The sequence below is a fragment of the Pelecanus crispus genome, chromosome 5 (assembly GCF_030463565.1).
Source record: "Pelecanus crispus isolate bPelCri1 chromosome 5, bPelCri1.pri, whole genome shotgun sequence".
NCBI classification, from domain to species: Eukaryota; Metazoa; Chordata; class Aves; order Pelecaniformes; family Pelecanidae; genus Pelecanus; species Pelecanus crispus.
In genome coordinates this window covers 30,679,022-30,700,059 of record NC_134647.1, presented here as the reverse complement: position 1 = coordinate 30,700,059, position 21,038 = coordinate 30,679,022, and the positions used below count along the sequence as shown (strand labels likewise).

The following is a 21,038-nucleotide window of genomic DNA, read 5'->3' as shown; positions in this document are numbered from 1 at the left end:
TGCAGATACATGTAAATGTACATGCCTGTTTGCCCTGAACCTTTAGGTGCAAAGCAGAGCAGCTTCAAAAGGAGAGTCTGAGTGTCCCTTCGCTGCAAATACTGCACAGATTGGTGATACAGTCAACGTTCTGGGAAACGAGAGGACAAAACTGAACCCAGTTCTTCTGCTTATTAGATAAATAACAGTGGTAGTACTAAGTAAAAAAGAATGTCTGTTCCAGCACCTACCTGGTAAGAAGACTCTAGAAGTAATTTTTGAAATTCAGCTCCACAAATGAGACAGGATGCAAAAACCCTAGTTTGTAAGCCCTGAAAGGACTCAGGTATCCATTTGTCACTCCTACAAATACAGTTTCACATGCTTGCAGCACTTCAGTGGGCCATGTGCAACATTTAGAATTTAAGTCATTTTGGACTGTTACTTGTGTCAACAAAAGATTAAGTGCTACTGGATCAGGAAGTGCCTTCCAGTACAAACTACTAACCTGTCTTCTTGGGGTGACAACTTTTTCTTTCTTTTTGTGATTTTTGTGCCAGCTTGGGCTGTATATTAAGCCACCTCAAGTCTGCGTGCATTAGTTATTCATTATGAACAGCTAGAATTATACTGAATTGCAAGAGAGCTTTTAAAATGTAAAATTTACACAGAAAATTTGCACAATAATATCTATGAATATTTACGCTATAATCCTCCAATAAGTACCACCTCACCATCTGCCTCACTATATCCCTTTCCCCTGCTTCGCTATGAAGCCTAGATTTGCAAATATCTATTAAGCAGGCAGGCTAAAAGCACCGCATGCAACATGATACTGTTGCAAAAGCTGTCAATTTAACTCAAGTGAGGGTAATTCCGCATTGTTTTTCTTGGCTTTCCCAAACACAAAAGCTTTCTTTTACTGGAATAAGACTGCTGACTAAATGAGGGGATTCAGAATGATAATTAATTTTTTTCTCAAATGCAGAGCCTGAAAGGGTGACATCTACTATTCACTGATATCAGAAAAATATATAAAAAGGGGAGATGGGTGACATTCTGTACAAAAATCTTTTTAAAAAGTGAACTCTGCTGTTCAGCATTATTTACTTCATTAAAGCCCCCCAGAGAAGCACTGGGTCTGCTCATGTTAACTTTCTATTTGTTCATAGCTTAGTAGTCTACAGAAGATAAATGCACCTGTACAACATAACAGTTTTTTCAGACTGACAGATGAAGTAAACAGTGCTTTCATGGGGCTTCCCCTCCTCACAGGGGAGGGAAGCACTGCTGTTTTCCCAGTGTCACAGTATAACATACAGGCTCAAATCTGTGGATGGAGTTCAAGCTTGGTGTGATGGGTCGGCTCAGGCTTATGCCTTTGCTCGCCTACAGCAGTAGGTTTAAGGAGCATCATGCCCAACTTCTCTCTGCTGCTCTCTTCCTTCACTGCCTCCACCAAGCCCCACCTCAGTAGGCTTGGCTGTTCCTCCTCCCACACTAAATCCTACAGGGCCAAGTCTCCCCTCTCTCTTTCTTTCAGCCCCTCTGCTGCCACTACTGGCTCCGCAAGACATCAAAAGGAGTAACTGCTCATTTAGCCTCTCCTCGAGTCTTTCTGCCTCCAGAGAATAAAACCCAAAAGGCAAGCAGCAGAAGAGAACAAGTGAGACAATCAAGAAAGCACTTGTGAAGAGTGCAGGTGGGACAGAGAATGCATGTGCAAGGCTAAGGTAAAGAATCCAGGAAAGGAAACTACATGAATGTATCAACTCGAAAAAATCAACTCACCTTGGTGTCTTTAAGAACATATCTGCAGTCATACAAGTCTCTCACCAATTACTTTTCTCGTTATAGCAACAACCAAATTCACACACCTCACAGAATGTGTCTGACACCTTTACTTAAGGTTTCATAGTCACAATACATGGTATTAGCAGATGTGCTGCTTTGCTTTGCACCTTTAAATAAAGGCAAATTGTTCGGAAAGCATTTCATAAAATGACTAAGATCAGGATTCTTAGTGCTTAATACTCTTATTTCTATGCAGAGCTGACTGGAAAAAAAGTGATCTAAATGTACATGCCTGTTCTTCATTAGACGCACTTCTCTCTTCCGTGCGGCCTCTTCTGCTGGCTGGGTTGGAAGTGCTGGAGAGGATGCCATGACTACGCCTGGTGCAATGGTGCTGGTAGGGGCAGTGCGAATCTGGTAGGTCTGCACATCTCCTGAGGCAGCTGAAAGACAGAAGGGAACATCCTGTCAGTTTGGTGACAGCGCTGTTAAACATGGTGTGAAGAGCACCTAGTCATCTATCTAACCATGCACTCTGTGCTACAGTACAGGAGGGATGACCATCACCTGGGTCATCATTGCTATCTCAGTCTTAGTTTATTAATGTATACAAGGTTTTGGGCATTCCTGCTGAAGAAGTCTTCACCTGTGCTTGATAACTTGATTTGTCTTGCTGTATTGCTGTGCTGCTTTCTCCCTTAGTACATTCCTTTTTACTTCTCTGGTTTTTGGGCAGTTTTAGCAGTTTTAAGAAGATGAAGGATGGCAAACTATTTCTAGCTATGCTCCAAATATCTATCTGTAAAAGGAGAAACTGCATGTGTAAGTATTTGGCACAGAAAAAAGGGTGTAGAAATGTAGCATTTACTCCAACAAGAGAGAGACTGTGCAAGCTAGGCACTCAACTTCACTACTTCTCTAGAATGAACAAGGTCTTGGATTTGTTTTGTTTGTTTACTGCAATCTAGGAGTGTGTTATATTTGCCCAAGCTAGTAAAGAAATCATGTACTGAAGAACACAAAAACCAGAAGATCAATACAACAATAGTATTTTTCTTGGCTATGTATTTTCACTGATGCCTGGAGACCCTTCACTGGATAACTTTCAAATCACCTGCTTTACAATCACAAAAGTAGGTACATTTTTCTGTTATTTTTAATAAACAGATTTTTAATACCCCCCCCCCAATTTTTACTAAACCAAAACATTTATTTTAATACAATAAAAAACCCCAACTTATTCTAAGTTGAAGTAGCCTTGCTTGCTCTAAGTGGAGGCCTAGACTAAATGATCGATCTCTTAAGGCACCTTCCTAAATTATTCTGTGATTCTAAGACTCAGTGACTAAGTACTTGGTGACTAGTTACAAAATCCACAATAGGAAGAAATTATGACTTGTAATTCAAAAGGGGAAAAAATGACTAATAAATTAAAGTGTCCTTATAGAAAGAAAGTATCAAACAACCTTCTTTCCTAACTTTAATGCTTTGCTTTAAATTTACTATTGTTGCAGATGACTATCTGGGAGAACTCAGAACTCTAAAGTGGTATGAGTTCTGCAGAACATATAAAAGAAAATCATATGGACAAAATGCAGGAAATACAGCATGGAAAACCAAAAATAAATACATTATTTTAAGAAGTAAATCCAAAATATCCAATTTTATCAATCTGAAGGGAACGGCCCCAGGAAAATGTGACAAATAGCTTTGTCCAGAATTTCCTTTAATCATTTTGGAGACTTATCTATGCCAAAGCTGTTAATTCTGTCTCCTGACACATATGAAGGAGTTAGGCTGGCAACTTATATCTGCATAGAAAAGACGTTATACAGATCTCACCTTGTACAACAACTTGGTTGCTGGGTACAAGTATCTGTTGTCCATCTGTGGTCTGTGCATATTGTAAAATGGTGGTGCCAGGTTGGGTTGCAGCTGCGTTAGTCATAGTCAATGTCTGGAGACCTTGTACTCCATCTGTGCCATTATTAGACAACTGTATTGCTCCTCCTTGGGTAATAGCAACTGAAAACAAAAAAATCGACACAGCATTTAAGACACTAATTTACTCACTCACTAGCTTACAGTATTAAACCTAGATAAGGAATAATACTGGTCTGAATTAAATCCCTTGAACACCCTCAAATCAGACACATGGCTTTAATGTACATTAAAGAAATCATGCTTTGAAAGTAAGTTTTCAGTTTTTCGTGAGACCCATTGCGCTGGTTTTGGCTGGAGTAGAGTTAATTTTCTTCATAGTAGCTAGTATGGGGCTATGTTTTGGATTTGTGCTGGAAAAACAGTGTTGATAACACAGGGATGTTTTCGTTACTGCTGAGCAGTGCTTACACAGAGTCAAAGCCTTTTCTGCTCCTCACCCCACCCCAGCAGCGAGCAGGCTGGGGGTGCACAGGAAGTTGGGAGGGGACACAGCCATGACAGCTGACCCCGACTGACCAAAGGGATATTCCATACCGTATGACATCATGCTCCGCATATAAAGCTGGGGGAAGAAGGAAGAGGGGGACGTTTGGAGTGATGGTGTTTTGTCTTCCCAAGTAACTGTTACATGTGATGGAGCCCTGCTTTCCTGGAGACGGCTGAACACCTGCCTGCCCATGGGAAGTAGCAAATTAATTCCCTGTTTTGCTTTGCTTGCATGTGTGGCTTTTGTTTTACCTATTAAACTGTCTTTATCTCAACCCGTAAGTTTTCTCATTTGTACCCTTCGGATTCTCTCCCCCACCCCACCAGGGGGGAGTGAGCAAGCGGCTGTGTGGTGCCTAGTTGCTGGCTCGGGTTAAACCACAACAGTCCTTTTTTGGCACCCAACGTGGGGCTCAAAGGGTTCAAGATAATGACAGATCTGATTGGAATGCGCTAGATTGAATTTATAGCTGTTATTGCTGTTTAGCTATTAATTGGCAGGCTCCTGTTCTTGCCATGGGGCTTGCTCGCCTTGCTGTATATTAGAGTCTAGTGCTTGTCAGTGGCTGCTTTTTGCTTTTGCTGCTTGCTGTACTGCTGTGCTGCTTATCATCTCACTGTGCTGTGCCTGGGAACATTTTGATAACAGCAATGGCCATGCGCCTGGGCTGGCAGAGGGCCAGGGCATCGCTGCTGTTTCTGTGCTGCTGTACTGGACAGGCTGGAACTCCAGTATGAACTCAAGTTGAAGGGACTGTGACCTGTGGATGAGTCCATGTGGGAGCAGGACACCCCAAAGTGTCTGTGGCCGTGGATAAGCCCATGCCAGAGCAGGTACATCTCAAAGCATCTGTGGCCGTGGTGATGTCTGTGCTGCAACAGGTATACCTCTGACAGGATTATGGCCCAAGGGTAAGTCCACCCTGGAGAAGGTACACCTCAAAGCATCTGTGCTGTGGATAAGTCCACCTTGGAAAAGGTACACCTTGAAGCATCAGTGGCTGCATATGAGGCCATGTTGGAGCACCTCAAAGCGTGTGGCCATGGATAAGCGCACAACACAGCAGGTACGCCCCTGGAGGGACTGCAGCCATGGCTAAGGCCATGCTGGAGCAGGCGTATCTCTGAAGGCATTGTGGCCCATGGAGAAGGCCACGCTGGAACAGGTACACCTCAAAGCGACTGTGACTGTGGATAAGTCTACGCCGCAGCAGGCATACCCCTGGAGAGGCTGTGGCTCATAGATAAGGGTCCACTTGGAGCAGGTACACCCCTAAGGGAGTGGGTAAGTCCGAGCCAGAGCAGGGGCAAGGGAGGAGTTCATTGCAGTGTTAAACCCTATGGTCTGGTCCACAGGGCCAGGGGTGGAGACTGCAATGGAAATACCTTTAGATTGTTGTAACCCGGGATTTGAGTTGCATGTTATGGCAATTACTACAGCAGGACCCCCATGTTGCTAGCCAGGCTAGGAGCAAGGGGAGGAGTTAATTGCAATGTTAAACCCTATAACCTGGCCTGAAGAGACCAAGGGGTGGAGATTGTAATGGAAATACCTTTAAATTCTTGTAACCCATGATTTGAATTCCATGTTAGAGGAATTACTATAGCAGGAACCACCCAAACCAACGGAGGACAAGCCTTACAAGAAGCAGTGCAAGTGCAGCAGTGATCTGACCTGAGGTGGCTTTAGTGCCCAATAACTCCACGCAACACACCACCTCTCCTGTCCTGAGTGACCACCATAATAGATGGACCCCAAAGTCATGGACTAAATGAACTCAATGGACATTTTGTGGATATTTATGGACATTTTACAGACATTTCACAGGGGTGGTCCATATAGGAATGATATCTGTGTATTATATCAAAGGATGGGAAGGGTGGTGGTGGATAATGAGCATGTATTGGACAGTGTGAGACCTGATCATGATGTAAATGGTATGAAATAAGGGGTAGAGAATGTGCTGGTTTTGGCTGCGGTAGAGTTAATTTTCTTCATAGTAGCTAGTATGGGGCTATGTTTTGGATTTGTGCTGGAAACAGCGTTGATAACACAGGGATGTTTTCGTTACTGCTGAGCAGTGCTTACACAGAGTCAAGGCCTTTTCTGCTCCTCACCCCACCCCAGCAGTGAGCAGGTTGGGGGTGCACAGGAAGTTGGGAGGGGACACAGCCGGGACAGCTGACCCCAACTGACCAAAGGGATATTCCATACCGTATGACATCATGCTCAGCATATAAAGCTGGGGGAAGAAGGAGGAAGAGGGGGACGTTTGGAGTGATGGTGTTTTGTCTTCCCAAGTAACTGTTACATGTGATGGAGCCCTGCTTTCCTGGAGACGGCTGAACACCTGCCTGCCCATGGGAAGTAGCAAATTAATTCCTTGTTTTGCTTTGCTTGCATGTGTGGCTTTTGTTTTACCTATTAAACTGTCTTTATCTCAACCCGTAAGTTTTCTCATTTGTACCCTTCGGATTCTCTCCCCCACCCCACCAGGGGGGAGTGAGCAAGCGGCTGTGTGGTGCTTAGTTGCTGGCTCGGGTTAAACCACAACACCCATATTTTTGGGGGGGGTCAAAAAACACAGCCTAAAACACAAATTAGTTTTTCTGATAAAACAGCATCACACAGAGGAGCTACAGTCCTCCCCCAGGGAATGCTTTTTAATTTGTTAGTTAAGAATTTCTTCTTGGTTGGTTTAGGTCTTTTCCTCAGTCCTTTCTTTTTTCTTCTCATCTGAAATTCCTCTCCTCTTCCATGCTTTATGCCCTTCAGTCTCCTCTGTTGCTATTGCTATCCATTTTGTGTTTCACTTTCTTCTTGCTTTGGCGTTTTTTTTCTTCTGACTGTACCCCCCCTTCTCTACAACTTCCTCAGCACCTTCCTAGTAGTGTTTTCATTCATAAAGGTCCAGCTTCACACATTTTTTTTTTCCCTTCAAGCAGTCTTACTTCATTAGGTTTTTTTCTTTTCTTTTCTTTCCCTCAATCCTGTCATGCAGGTGTACTGAGACATCACCCCTCATTTGTGATTCCACAGGATTTCACTGTGTTCCTATATACAGACACACCAAAATCTCAAGTATCTGCACAAGCTGTTATTTTATAGTTATGGTAGGAAAGCAGAGTTAACCACATCAGTTTCAATAAAATTAAGTAGAGTAGTAGGCAAAGTGGCTAAGGAGTAAACAGAATACAAAATTTTAAAGAGATTTTAAGAGAAAGGTGTAAACAAGTAGTTCTTTCTCCCTTCTGTATATTTAATACTGTTTGTGTGAGACAGCATGTGAATTCTAGCTTTACTGCTGTAGCCTCAATCCTTTAAGTCAAAGCACTGTGTCTATAAAATCTAATGAATAAAGAAAACACAGAAACGTATATTTATTACATATTTTAAATAAGGTTGCTGAAGTTCTTACTTTTTCAGGATTTTCTAAAAATGTAATTGCAGACTGTAGTGTTTTTTCTGTTAATGAGATTACAATTTTGTGAAACTTCTGGAATTACCTCATCTGGTTCCTGAAGTTAAGAAGTTTATAACAGCACTATGGTTAATTCATATTTTGCCTCAGGATGCATTAGCTGCACTAACTGGCAAGCAGTCCCAGAATGTTAGCTGAACATTTCAAATACTTACAATAGGAATGTGTTTAAAAGGCCTGGTTATCAAACAGTCAAATTAATGTAATCTTATTTTCACCTCCTGCTTTGTCCTAGTACACAGTTACAGAAATAATAGTTCTTCATCTTCTCATCCCCACTTACTAGCACCACTGAGAAATTCAGACTACATACTGTACTGCCCACTGCTGGTTTGGTAAATGGGAGTTGGCACCGTAACAGTGGCGATGGCAGGTGCTGCTGTTTCCTCTTCAGACTTTTCTTCTTCAATCCTTGGCACTCCTGGGGCGTCTGAGGACAAGTCATTCAAAATTTTTCTGGCAAAGACAGTGTGTTGTAGAGATTTTAATAAAAATTGGAAAAAAAAAAAGTCTATTTGATACATAATGCTGGAGAAAACTGAAAAGTGCAGTAAGCCAGCGAGGAAAATATGGGTGCAGAATGAAAAACCTGCACTATCTTCAAACTCTTATTGGAGAGGATTATTCAAAGTGCCATGCACAGATGGGCAAGGGAGCCAGCACAGAACACTTGTGCTTATCAACACAAGATAAAGGTGCTTCTCAACAGGTTCTTCTCAACCCAAGATACAGCTATCACAACCTACCTTTTTCATTAAAAACACATTTCTCTCTCATCCATTTTTACTCACTTCCTGCTTTTAGCCACATAAAGACTTGAAGAAAGCAAAAGTAGGTAAAAGTTATCTCTTCACTTACATCAGAGGAACTGCTCTGTTTAAGAGACCATAAAGGCCTCAGCCAGAGAGCTGAGTATAAAGGAAGTTAGCAGAAATGCTTGTAAAGAGCAACCAGTTTATAATCTAACACATGCCTGGAAGACAATGGTGTTTGAGTGAAGTCACACAGTTACAGTTAGTTACATTTACAGATGCCCTGCCTGAAAAAGCTGTGAGATTAGCATGGGTAAAGGAAAGAACAGTTTATTTAATTACTTCCATGAGTTAATTACCCAAAGCCAAAACTGTTAAAACATCACTGCTACAGGTCCCACTGAATATGACTGTAAGACTGACCATAGCAGTTACTGCAATTTGCATCATTTAGACCAAACACTGTCCCTCAGAGGACTGTCAAGCCCTTTTCACTGCTGGCATAATTTATTATGTCACTGCAAAATGCTTAGGTAAAGGGCAACATTTTTTGTAATTCTCCTCACGTTTTCCTGTGGACTGTCACTAGAACTCACAGTGTGATGAAGCAAACACAGCTGTAGACCCCAAGCTCCAAGACAACACTCATTTCTTAAATAAGGCTCCTAAGGCTTTGGGAGCCAGAACATCTGTATGGAGCTATTTGGGGAGAGCAGTCACTCTGCTAAGCAACTTGACAAACAGAGTTTTGCTGTTGCTGTTTTGACTCTGTGTGCATGCAGGAACCCCAGCATTGCACAAGCACTCCACTGTGCCAAGCACCACTTGGACAAATAAAAAATCCCTGTCCAGAGAGTCTGCAACCTAGGTGTTAGACCAGAAAAACTAGTGGACGAAACAGATGAAAAAATATGGAGAAAGCAGGGCGGATGAGGAACTAAACCTAAGAAGCTCAAAACGGAAAAGAAGAAACTACAGCTCACCACTTTTTAAGCTCATGTCAGATATGATCTGGTGGTTAAAACCTACCTTTGCCATCATAAAGATGGATTTAAGATAGAAGGTAAGGTGGCAGCTTTACAAATATAGGAGCTATGAACTGACACAGGGAACACATGATGTACTTCAGTAGCAGGATTGAGGTGGAGATTCTGAGGAAGAGGTACAGCTCTTCAATTCTGTGAACCTATCTGCACCTGTCTTGTCTCTGGGGCCAGTTACAGCAGCTTGAATAATGCCAAATGGGAACTCACTAAAACAGCTGTAGTCTGTCTCAGCCTTTCTGACATGACCCCTACCCTGGCCCAGAGTCTGAGCTGCACACGCAAGTTTTACAATTACAAAGTTTTGCTGCGTCACCGTGATCTGGTTTGAGGCCAGAGGCTGTGGTGTGGCATCAGTGCACGCAAAGGAGTCCATCTCAACAAGAAGTTAGCATGCACAAGTCCCGTCTTCTCAGTGTTGCTGCTTGTTTACTTAGCTCTGTTGTCTCATGATATACAGCCATTCTTCCATATATAGTAAAAGCAAGTGTCTCACTGCAGAAGCAGACTGCAAGGAAGTCTGTGGCAGCCTTGAAGTTAGCAACACTGCTCCTCACAAATAAAAATATTTTCCCGTATCTATTACGGCTAGTGATCTTCTTCAGCAATGATTTTCACTATCTTCCACAGAACAGCCTTGAAGGCTGCTGGAGAAGGTAGAAAATAATCTGCCAGTGCTAAAAAAAAAAATGGGTGAGATACGCTCAGGCCTAGAGTCTAGCTTATATTTCTAAGGCCATGCTCATAAAGAAAAAAGGAGCACCTGAATTTTCTGAAGCAGCAGGAATCCACAGGTCACTTAAAACCTGCTGAACTCCAGAGCTGTTCCTTAACACTATTTAGCATGTTTTAAGAATGAAAAGTGAGATTTAGTACCGCCAGAAAAAGCTGTGCAAGGGCTTAATTAATAAAGTAACACATGACTAACATCATGTGAAGGAGCACCTCAGTTGGTCTTACCGTAAAAGTATTTGCCATGACAACTAAAGATACTAGATGCCTATCACTACATTCAACTCATACCCTGACCTCTTAAACTTTAAATACAACCAATTTTGCTCAAGCAGAAATTCTCTCTGAGCCACAGAACACCACATGTTCATTGAAAGTCTCATGGGAAAAAGAAATTAAGTTTAATTGCTGCTAGCATTGCAACAATAATGAAAAACAATGGAGTTGATTTTTTGCAGACTACAGACTATACAGAAGCCACTTTCTTGCAAAGCTTCAGTGTATTGCATGTATTAAGCACCCATTAAACCTATCTCTAAGGCACCTAGCACAATTACACCTCAATGTTTCACAAATTTGGCAATTAGCTTATTATCAGCTCATTTCTGTCTTAACTGAGTGTAACAGCTGAGGTTTCTTCCTCCTCCTCCTATTTGCTTATCTCTTCACATCCTATTCCACGGAAAGACATTGCAGGAGAGAGATTTCAGTTAAATGGTAAATCTAAAAATAACTATACAATCACACTGTTTGTCTCCCCATGCGAATAATGCATCCATCAAGCCAAATGTTTCTGCTTTTAACCTCCATACCTGTAGGAGGGTCGTCTGGAAAGAATTTCTCTTCGTTTCTGTGAGTCTGTGACACTGTCTACTGATTCCTGTGAATCTTCACTTTCTGCTATAGTGGAGATCTGTAAATAAGAACAACAATCAAAATTAACAAGACACTTCCAACATCTTTATTTTAAGGCAATGTTGACATCCTGTGAAAAACACTGTAACTACTGTACTCTACAGTGCTTCTACCTAGGCAATGAACAGAAGGGATCTGTTCAGTAACAGATCCAGTGAAGAATGACCACAGTCATTTATCTACCTGTGAGAACATCCCTTACCATTTAAATACTCCAATAAGAAAATACAAACAGTAATTCCATACACTTTTTGCTTTTTGTGATTCGTTGTTTTCATCCCTTTTAAGGAAACAAAGATTTTTTAGTAAAATTTAGGGACAGAAAAACTAAAACCAAATTAAGATAGCAGAAACATTTGGAAACAAAGAGCGAAATACTGAAGTTGAGAAACAACAATTTATAAATAAATGGGTAGATATCTTATACAGAGAGTGCCTTTGCGGGGGGAATCGTCAGGAAAATGTCATACATGAAGATGCTAAAAAATAATGCAGTGCTGCAAAATTCTGAACATCTGTGCTAAAAAACCACAAAGATTTATGAAGGAAAGCTAAAATGTTTGTATCAATCATATTTCAATAATTTTAATTTTGAACTGTGCCAAAACCGTAAAAACATATCCAATACATAAAAACAGAGACTGTTTTCCAAAAGACTATAGTCACGTGACAAATATACAAAAGCTAATGATAGTTAGTGAATAGAGAAATGCCTGTGTGAGAAACACAGCTCACAGTCTGACATTTTATGCACTACAGGGAAGATTCCTAAAGGCTCAAAAAGCTTGCCGACGCCCAAATCTCACAGTTATCAGATAGAGGGCCTGAATAGGTCCAAGGCTGACTGTGAACTACCAGGCTTTGAATAATCACAGCATTCCAGACAGGTTCTGGCTTTGCACTGAGCCAGGTGAATTCCAAACATGGTTTCATTGTCAGTCTCTTATCTTCCACCCCTGGGCTAGTAACTTGTGCACTTATCTGAAAACTGCTCACCTCCGACAGATTAAAACTCTAAACTTTTGACTCCAATGGCTGTGGAGGGTAGAGCCTGCCACAAACTCAGCACTGAAGCTGATAAGGAGTAAACAAAGATTATTATCGGAATGGCCTAATTTTAAATTACGCATGCCTTATTATTTTTTTAAATAAATACCTGTATCAAATAGTCATAATGTCTACTTTTTTTAAATTAAACTTTTTTTGAGCTCAGTGTACTAATAGCAAAGGAATGATGTACAGTCCTTGCCCTGTGTAGCTGCTGTACACCAAGCAATTTCTCTTTCTGCATTCAGTATCACTGGGCCTAAAGTGGTTAAAAACCCCCAAAAGTTACAGGTTTTAAAGATTTCAGACTACTTGTCTCCTAGGTCTTCAAACTATTTCATCATACTGCATTATCTGCTTTGCTTTGCAGAAGAGAAAATGTTAAGGCTTTACAAAGCAAACAACATTCAACAGGCAAATTTTAAAACCATTTTTATGAGAGGACTGATAGGTTTAAGGACCATTAACATACACACATCTGTTTCGTAAACCGATGCAAATATTCTAAGTCACAAAGACTCTCATCCCAGAATATCAGCCTCATTAATGATTAAAGATTACATTATTAAAAAAAATCCCTTTTGTTCACTTCAGAATAGTATGAACTCTTACTTAATAAAGATGTATGAAAATACAGTAGAGAGAAAAAGTAGAGGAATACTGTAAGAAAAACTGTGAAGCTGTTAAACTCACCAAGCAAATTCTAGAGGGAAATGAAACTCAGCAATGTTTGAAAGTGAAAAGTGGTTAAACCAGAACAGAAAAAAAGTCACGGAGTAGCAAATACTGTACAGTTTTTGCCTTCAACATGTTCTTGAAGTTTATAGAAGCAAAAAACACAATCCAGGACACAAACACATTAGAAACCAGTGCACTGGCAGGACTATTCAAAAGGCCCAATTCACATAACAGGAATTTTCTTCAGTCAGTACCTGAACTGTCTGGACCTGTGGAGACTGAATAACTGACGGCTGGGCAGCCTGAATTACTCCATGCACTTGAACTGTCTGCCCATTGGGCAGCTGAACTAAGGTCACCGTGGGTGCAGAAGATGTTGCGTGAGCTGCTGGCATAGATACCTGTAAAGAAGAGACAGTGAGCATAAATTAGGTTATTGCAAAATCTTATTTCATTACCAAGAACACTTTTTGGTGAAAGAATTATGTCTCTTCTAGACCCCAGTTCGATGACCCAAATGTTTCAGCGTAATATAAAACCCCCTGAACTGTCTAAGCCCAACATCTGACCTACTTTACAAATTAATCTAATGCAGAATTTCTGCAGGCTGAAAACAGTGCTTGTAAAACCGCTGACAAGAATGAGAAAAACACAACTGTCTCTATTTTGAGGTAACCTAATAAAACCACATTATTACCTTTCACTTACTTCAGTTAGATATTGCTAGGACTTGGGTGTACTCCTATAGACACTGCTGAGTCAAAGGCAGAAACATATGGGAGAGCCGTTATTTTTGTTCTCACTCAAGAAAACACAAAGTGTTTGCCAGATGTAAGAAGTTAAAATTTTTAGGGAGTCATACCTCTCAGACTTTCTAGAGACTAAATCATACTGAGTAGTTGGCAAAGTCCATTTAAATAAAGAAAACTGACCCTGTGTTCAGACAGAAAACCCATGGGTATGCAGCAGAAACAAATGGTTTGTAGGCAGTTATTGTGATTCAGTGTAACAGGTCAACACAAACTCTAGTCTTAAGAGTTATTTCTATGAGGAAAAATGGCCCGCATTTTAAACCCTCAGTTCCTAAACATAACTTGTTTCTCCAGCACAGCTCCACAGTGGCTATGCCAACAGGGATATGCTAACAGCTTCAGCACGGTACTTTAGCACTGCGTGCACAGCCACGCATGCCCTGTGTGAAGGCTCAGGCTCCGAGGACAGCAATACCCACGCAAAGCTGCTCACATCACATGGGGAAAGTCTCACTCTAGCAGGTCACAAGAACTATTACGGGAGGCTGGAGGGCCATGCACCAAGGTTTCTAGGTGGCTGGGCAGATGCCCCGGTGCACATCCTGTACATGAGTACTCAGCAACTGCCTGGTAACACAATGCACGTGTTCATGCCTGGGGGACTCCTGAAAGGCGGGAGGGTGCCAGGGCTGCTGTACCAGTGCACACAGCCCTTGGTTTGCGCCTGACTCGCGCCATCACAGCCCTCGGGGAAGGACTGCAGGCAAGCGTGAGCTGCTCTGGCAGACCTCAGCCAGGCCATGGGTGGCTGACTAGCCAGCCTTCTCCTAGACACCCAAGTTTGGAAAATTTAACAGTCCTCCAGTGTTCAATGGCATTTTCAAGAAATTCGATCCAGGTAGCTACAATGCGAGAAGGGGCTGCACTGCTGCCCTACCTAATCTCAAAGAGCTGCTACGTACCGAATGCAGAAGTAAATCCTACGCTGTCCCCACAAACACGTGGTTCTCAAAAAGCTGCAGTAGCTGATCTCTGAATTTCCGTAACATCCGCCACTTACAGGAAATCTTGCTTAACAGCAAAATTAAGGGGGATTACACGTAGACCCCTCTTCTCCACAGCTGTCTCTCCCTAATCCACAACACTGTGTTTGCCTTTACCTTCCTTTTTTATGAAAACGGCTGCAGCATTACATGGCAGTACTTAACTCACATCTGAGAGAAACCGGGCTGAGATTAACATGAGCACACTTTCCTCGGGCAAATTATATTCCATTACCAAGCGACCTTTTTTAATAATGCATGTTTGACTAAACAGTCCTTGGCAATGACAGCAAGGCTGATCAACTGGAGGCCACTCTGGGGTTGGATTAGGCCAACAGCAGAGTGCAACTTCCGCAGATGTCTCTGACTCATACCTTGTGGAACTGGAACGAGTTTCCTTTTGACTCTGAAAACTACCCTGAACTCACTAAAAATGCAGCAATTGAACAAAGCTTACAAGAGGGGTGACCCTACAAGAGATAAAGAATTAAATTGACATAATTAGTTATTTAGATTTGCCTAAGCCTCTGAGGGCACCCCCTAACGCCAAACACTGCCACTTCACATATTAAAAGTATTGTAATAATGTAACACTGATGTGAACAAGACAAGGAATTATGTTTAGACTGCTATATCACCTTCACAAGGAACATAAAGCCTGGGGGCAAACTAAGGTGCAAATAATACAGTGAATGACAACAGAGGAAATCAGGAAAAATGTAACATTTCTTTGTGGTTCACATGGATTTTAATTATAGCTGTATAGCTTTTTCTTACTTGGAAAAAAAATCTCACTCAAGTACAAGGGTAATTTTGCCCAGGTAAAGTGCATTCAACCCACTGCAAATCTGTACGTTCAGCTACCTGGAGGTTAGTATGTTAGCACACGAATTTAAAACATTCTTGCTTCTCTGGACTAAATCTTAATGCATACCAAGTGAGAAGCAGTTTACTGGTTTTGCAAGAGAAATAAACTACTTCCACTCAGTTCACACTGAAGCGTTATTCACACCACCTACATCCTGTGCCTAAGTTAGACAGTGAGAAAACTGCCCAAAGAGGCAAGCTGGTGCAGGGCAGCTGGTGTCCTGTAAATTCACACTACAGCTTCACTGAACAAAATCACCCTGTGCATTTCAACAGCTCCAATCCCTATACTACCACTTGAATGGAAGTGTACTATCTCTGGTTTACCAAAAGGTGTAATGACTTTAAAAAGACATTAATCATTTATAAAATGCTAAGGGATTTAACACTTGTGCCACTTAAAAGACACTCAAGTCCCCAAACTATAAGATCTAAAATACTGTTTGTTCTTTGCAGTCTGCAAATAGTTTTAAAATGAAACGGTTACAGAAGAGAGCTGAACAGATTCCGTACTCATTTACACAATGGAGTTGCTTCTGCCAACCATCAGTGTATCCAAGAATGAAACAGGGTTCCAAAATTAAGAGATGTAGCTGGGATCACATTTCTTGTCTCTCCAAAATAATCTGGGGATAATAAATGATCTACTACTGTCTCTCTAAACAGCCAACAACTTTGTGAAATTCTGGAGACAACAGGATAACACGAACTGTCAAATGCTAGGTTGTTCCACTTGATTATAATGTTTATAATACTAATCCCATCTGATAATATGTTGTATTTGCTGCACTATTAATCTATATTTTCAGTTTTTCTTCAGTTTTCTTCAGAATTAAACTGACTGCTATAGACAAGTTTCAAACAGAAAACATAACAGCAAAACAATCCAGTCAATATAAAAAAAGACAGTAAATCACATGTTTTGAAAAAAATACCTTTCAGCGGTATGGTTGTGGTAAAGAATGCTAGAAATATTTTAATTCATTATTCTGTTAACATTACACAGTTTACAGACATACAGTTCTTCAGAACTAACACAGCCTAGTGTGATGGGAAGTTAAAAATCTCTACTGCTTTAAAAATGCGAAGACAAATATTAAAGCAACTATACATCGCACCTGTTTCAGAATTGTCAATGGAACCTTCTCTCAGGCCCATGAGCAGACATTATCCCTCTTAAAAAATTATCCAATAGGTAAAGCTATTACACCGTATGATTTTATACCTGGGCTAACGTTGCAATCTGTGGTTGTGCCTGTACTGTCATCTGTTGGGTTTCTGCCTCTGTAACGGCTGCATCTCCACTCTGCTGGTTCTCTGCTCCAGATTCCATGGTCATTTAGTTACCTACAATCACAATATTTGTCGTAAGTCTGTGTTGGTATGCAAGTCCATTATTCTTGGTGGATCTGGCAGCAAGCACTGCAGCTGAATTCCCATTACTACATACTGTTTTCATTTGCTTATTAAAATGTTGCCAAACTATTAGAATTCAGGCAAAATTTTTCCATGCCAGGTGTCTGCCTCAGGTTGATTTTTCTGTGTGTAATGTTTCTGAAAAACAGGTCCAGTCTCCTCCAATAATGAGATCAGAAAAAATGTGTTTTGCTCATCTTAAAAAAATTGCTTGAGCAATTGCACTATGATGATCTAGTACCTCCGCAATTTGGAATAATGACCTCAGGAAGGGCAGTCCCTCAGTGCCAAGGTGACAATATGCCCTGCTACAGCCCTCCCTCTCCCCCGCAACTACAGTTTGCAGATAACCAACAGCAATTGCTTCTGCGTTGGGCACTTGGTCTTCAGCCTTCTTCTGTCTGAACTAAATATGCAACATCTCCATGCAAATTCTTTCCACAACCAGACTGTGTATGGCCCTATGTCACAAGCAACTTAGTATTTTCTACTCAGTAGTTTTAAAGTCAGCATACATAATGATGGAAGCCATTTCTACTTGAACCTTACTGCAAATAAATATTTTTATATTTAGAGGTACACAGCAGTCTGTCATGACCTAAGTTTTGTATCATATATAGCTCCTAATACACTTGCATTTCTAAGCAGTAACTGAGCAAGCCTAGATCACCAGAATACACAACTCTATAAAAAGAGGTTGCATAACTTCCAAAACCATGCATGTAGGCAGAGTGCAATGAATGTTAAATTCTGCACTGATCTGTGAAAATTACTTTTCAGTTCTTTAAATGCTGATATGAAAATATTTAATGTATAAAAAAGAACTTCAAAATACAAGGAAATGCTCCCAATGGTGATACAGCAATACTGCAGTATTATACAGAACTCCAAACACTAAATATTAAGAATGGGTATTACCTCCACAGCCACAATACTAGTTCCGTGTACCACCCTGCGCTGCCCAATCTACTCAGGCCTCTGGCTACCCTAATGCAGCATGCCTCTCTTCAGAGCTGGAGCAAAACAACCAGTAAAGCGTTTCTGCTTTGGAAAAGGGCCTGGAGGCGAGGATGCTCAGATCAGAAGAAAGGTGGAAAGAAGGAGAAATGCCCCTCTCCTTGCTCAACTTTACTGGCCCCCCAGGAAAAGACTCAGAAGTGTCAATACAGGTGATGGTACCATGACCACATTCAAGACATTTCATTGTAAACAAAAAGTCAGGGAAACTTCCATTTCAATGCAAACTATACTTCAGTATTATAGGAAAGAGAAGGCTCTTTGGAGATGTGTTGCCTAAAGCGGTAGTCACACTTCAACCCTGAGTATAACATGAAATTTCTGTCTTACAGTAAATGATGGCTAATCAACAAAGATAAACAGCATTTCAAAGTAGTAACTGCATCTCACATCAAAAGAAAGCAAGTCAATGTATATAAATCAAAATCTGTGTATTTAGCATTGAAAGTGACTGTTCACATGAGCTTTTGTGTTTGTGTGTGTGTGTGAACACTGAAATAAGTTTAAGTACCAAATATTTAGTTTCAACATCAGTTTAGAAACTCTTAGGAAATTAAAAGGAAGAAAAGAATTAAACTCGATTTTCCTTCAGAACAAACGAAAGAAACTTACAAGTTTTTGGAAAAAGCAAATTAAATTCTTCTAAGCACCTAGAATTTCATTATGCCTCTCCCTGTTGCCATGATTTTTGCCCCACGTAAACCAGATATTAGTCCAACAAATGCTCACAGATAAACAATACTCTACCTATATGTATATGCTGGTAAACTGGCCATGACAGAAATTAATTGTAAACTCACTGCATTTTAAGTCGTCTAGTTGCTACAATTTTTATAAGAATTTCAAGGATAGCCTGTGTCCATGCAAATATAATAACCCCATTTCTTCCTACAGTACCAAGTCCTTCTCCATGTTGCATTTCATCTTCCAGAAAGCACAGAAGAAACCCCATGCACTATTACTATTTGTAATATACATTACCAAACAGTTCTTAACGACTGCATTAACGACAACAGTTTAAGTGATTTTTCTATCCCAACTTTAACACACAAGTTATATTTTAACTCTTAGTCCTCCATGTTATATGCCAAATTTTTTTTTAGTATTCTGCATTTTCAAAAGTGCAAACTAGAAACCAGACTAGTATAGGTTTCCCTTTGATTTTTAGAATTTTTAAGGAGGCATCTAGTTTTATCACTGTTTTGTAAGTATCAGCCAGTTTGTCCAAGGTAAGCAAATCAACAACTTTCTCCCAATTCCTATGCATGTATCATGGTGACTCCAGCCAAAAGACTACCTCATCGGAACCATTCTCAGGGAGCAGATCTTTTGCATCAGCAACATCTCCCAGCCAAGTATCTGAAAAGAACTTTAAAAAGCAATTTCCCAGCTACAAATTCAAGTATGTTGCAAAACTAATAATGCTTTTGTTTGCTGATAGAAATCGTGACTCCAGCATGGAGTCAATTGCTATAAAAATGGGATTAGAAATAGATGAAACGTGCAAGTGAGGAGTCTCTTGAATCAGGTATTTAGCAATGTTCGCAAAGGGAGACGTTGCCAAATTCCTGCTGATAAATACAATGTTTTCCTAGGAAGAATTTCAAACCCTCTCATACACTATTCAGCAAAGGACCTCTGGTTTTACAAGCTTGGTTTCTACACTTGCATCATCTTTTGCATATGTAATCAGCAAAAGCATTAACTGCTTGAGGTGCTCCCTCCTCTACAACACCAACATTTTAGAAGTCAAATTCTTAACGTGACTTGCAAACACCTAAAAGGAACCTCCTCATAACATACAGTAAGCACCAAGCAATGCAGGAAGCTGCCTGCAAGATTTACATCTTGACACAGGCAGTTTAAGCAAGTTTCCAACATGACTTGTAGTTTTTGGACAAGCTCTTAGTCTCATGTTATTTGCAGGTTCTAAGTACTCTTGAACTTGGTTCAATTTACCTTGCAAGTACTTACACATCACAATATTTGTATTCTAACATCTTCACTACTACCTTTTACAATCACTTGTGAGAAAAAGAAGGAAACAGATTTTTGAGCATCACAACATCATATTCCAGATACAGTGATTACTACATTGTTTCATGTTTGCTTTAACAGTACGGTATGATTAAGATTGCCAAGATATACAAAACCAGGCACCTAGAACAAAAATACTTATTAAGCTGTGTGTATGAATAAGACCACGATGGCTGAAATTAAGGTTGTCAATTCCTATTAGTTCTTGCAATTTACAAAGAGATGAAATGTTTGGTTTGAAACCATAACCTCCCCACACATATACAAATGAATGCCAATCCTTACACCTCCTTTTTAAGCTCTCATATTGCTAGTCTAGACAAACTTTGCTGACCAGCACCCCCATGTCTTTCTGTTCTTGTGGGTGCCCAGGCCCACCCTGCCACCCCATCCTTTTGTTCCTCCTGCCCCATTCACAGTGGCCCACTCTGCTCCCTGGCACTGATTTCCCTGGCAGCCACCACACCAGGACTTCTCGAATGGAGGTGGGGATCTGGAAGTATCCTGGTGGGGATCTGAAAGTGTCCTGGTGGGGAACAAGTGTGTGGGGCAGTGAAGGAATATGGGAGCAGAGGGAGCACTTTTTTCTTCTCATTCCTCTGCTTCCAGCTACTTTCCACCTGTCAGGAGAGGACACACACCCCCACTTTGAGAAAAAATCAGTAATTGCTGTAGTTCATCTTGAACCAAGTATTCTAAATGAAACTAAGTGAAAAAACAGGTGCCTATTAACAACCAGAGCTGGAAAAATCGAGTGTGCTTGCCTAAAACACCCCAGCTATGAACTCTGAGCACAGGTTAAGAAAGCTGATGAGATTACCTGGTTAGAGACGGTTTAACTCGTAACTTTTATGTAATACACATTTTTTTTTATTAGTTCAAAAAGAGCTAGTATTATACTTACTAATACTTTCTTAATAACATACTTACTGATGATTTGAAATGCCAGAAGTGAAGAGCCAAACAGCAAAATGTTCAGCTGACACCCAGTAATTTGTTTTAGCCAAATCAGGACTGGGAGAAAGAAGTTCAGCAGAAGACAACTAACTATACT

General features: G+C 40.7%; 1 protein-coding gene across 3 annotated transcripts in view; it reads right to left on the bottom strand.

The window, feature by feature from the left end:
- Positions 1–21,038, bottom strand: part of CREB1 (cAMP responsive element binding protein 1) — a 44,268-nt gene that overhangs the window by 7,426 nt on the left and 15,804 nt on the right. The window contains exons 2-7 of one of the 3 annotated variants that reach the window (XM_075711064.1): positions 16,740–16,861; positions 13,107–13,253; positions 11,025–11,125; positions 7,999–8,141; positions 3,616–3,798; positions 2,062–2,216 (exon numbers count right to left, since the gene is read on the bottom strand). In XM_075711064.1, coding sequence (XP_075567179.1) covers positions 2,062–2,216; positions 3,616–3,798; positions 7,999–8,141; positions 11,025–11,125; positions 13,107–13,253; positions 16,740–16,853 — 843 coding nt within the window. In that variant the 5' untranslated portion in view covers positions 16,854–16,861. The remainder of the gene's footprint in view (positions 1–2,061; positions 2,217–3,615; positions 3,799–7,998; positions 8,142–11,024; positions 11,126–13,106; positions 13,254–16,739; positions 16,862–21,038) is intronic. The other 2 variants (XM_075711065.1, XM_075711066.1) reach the window with 2 other exon arrangements.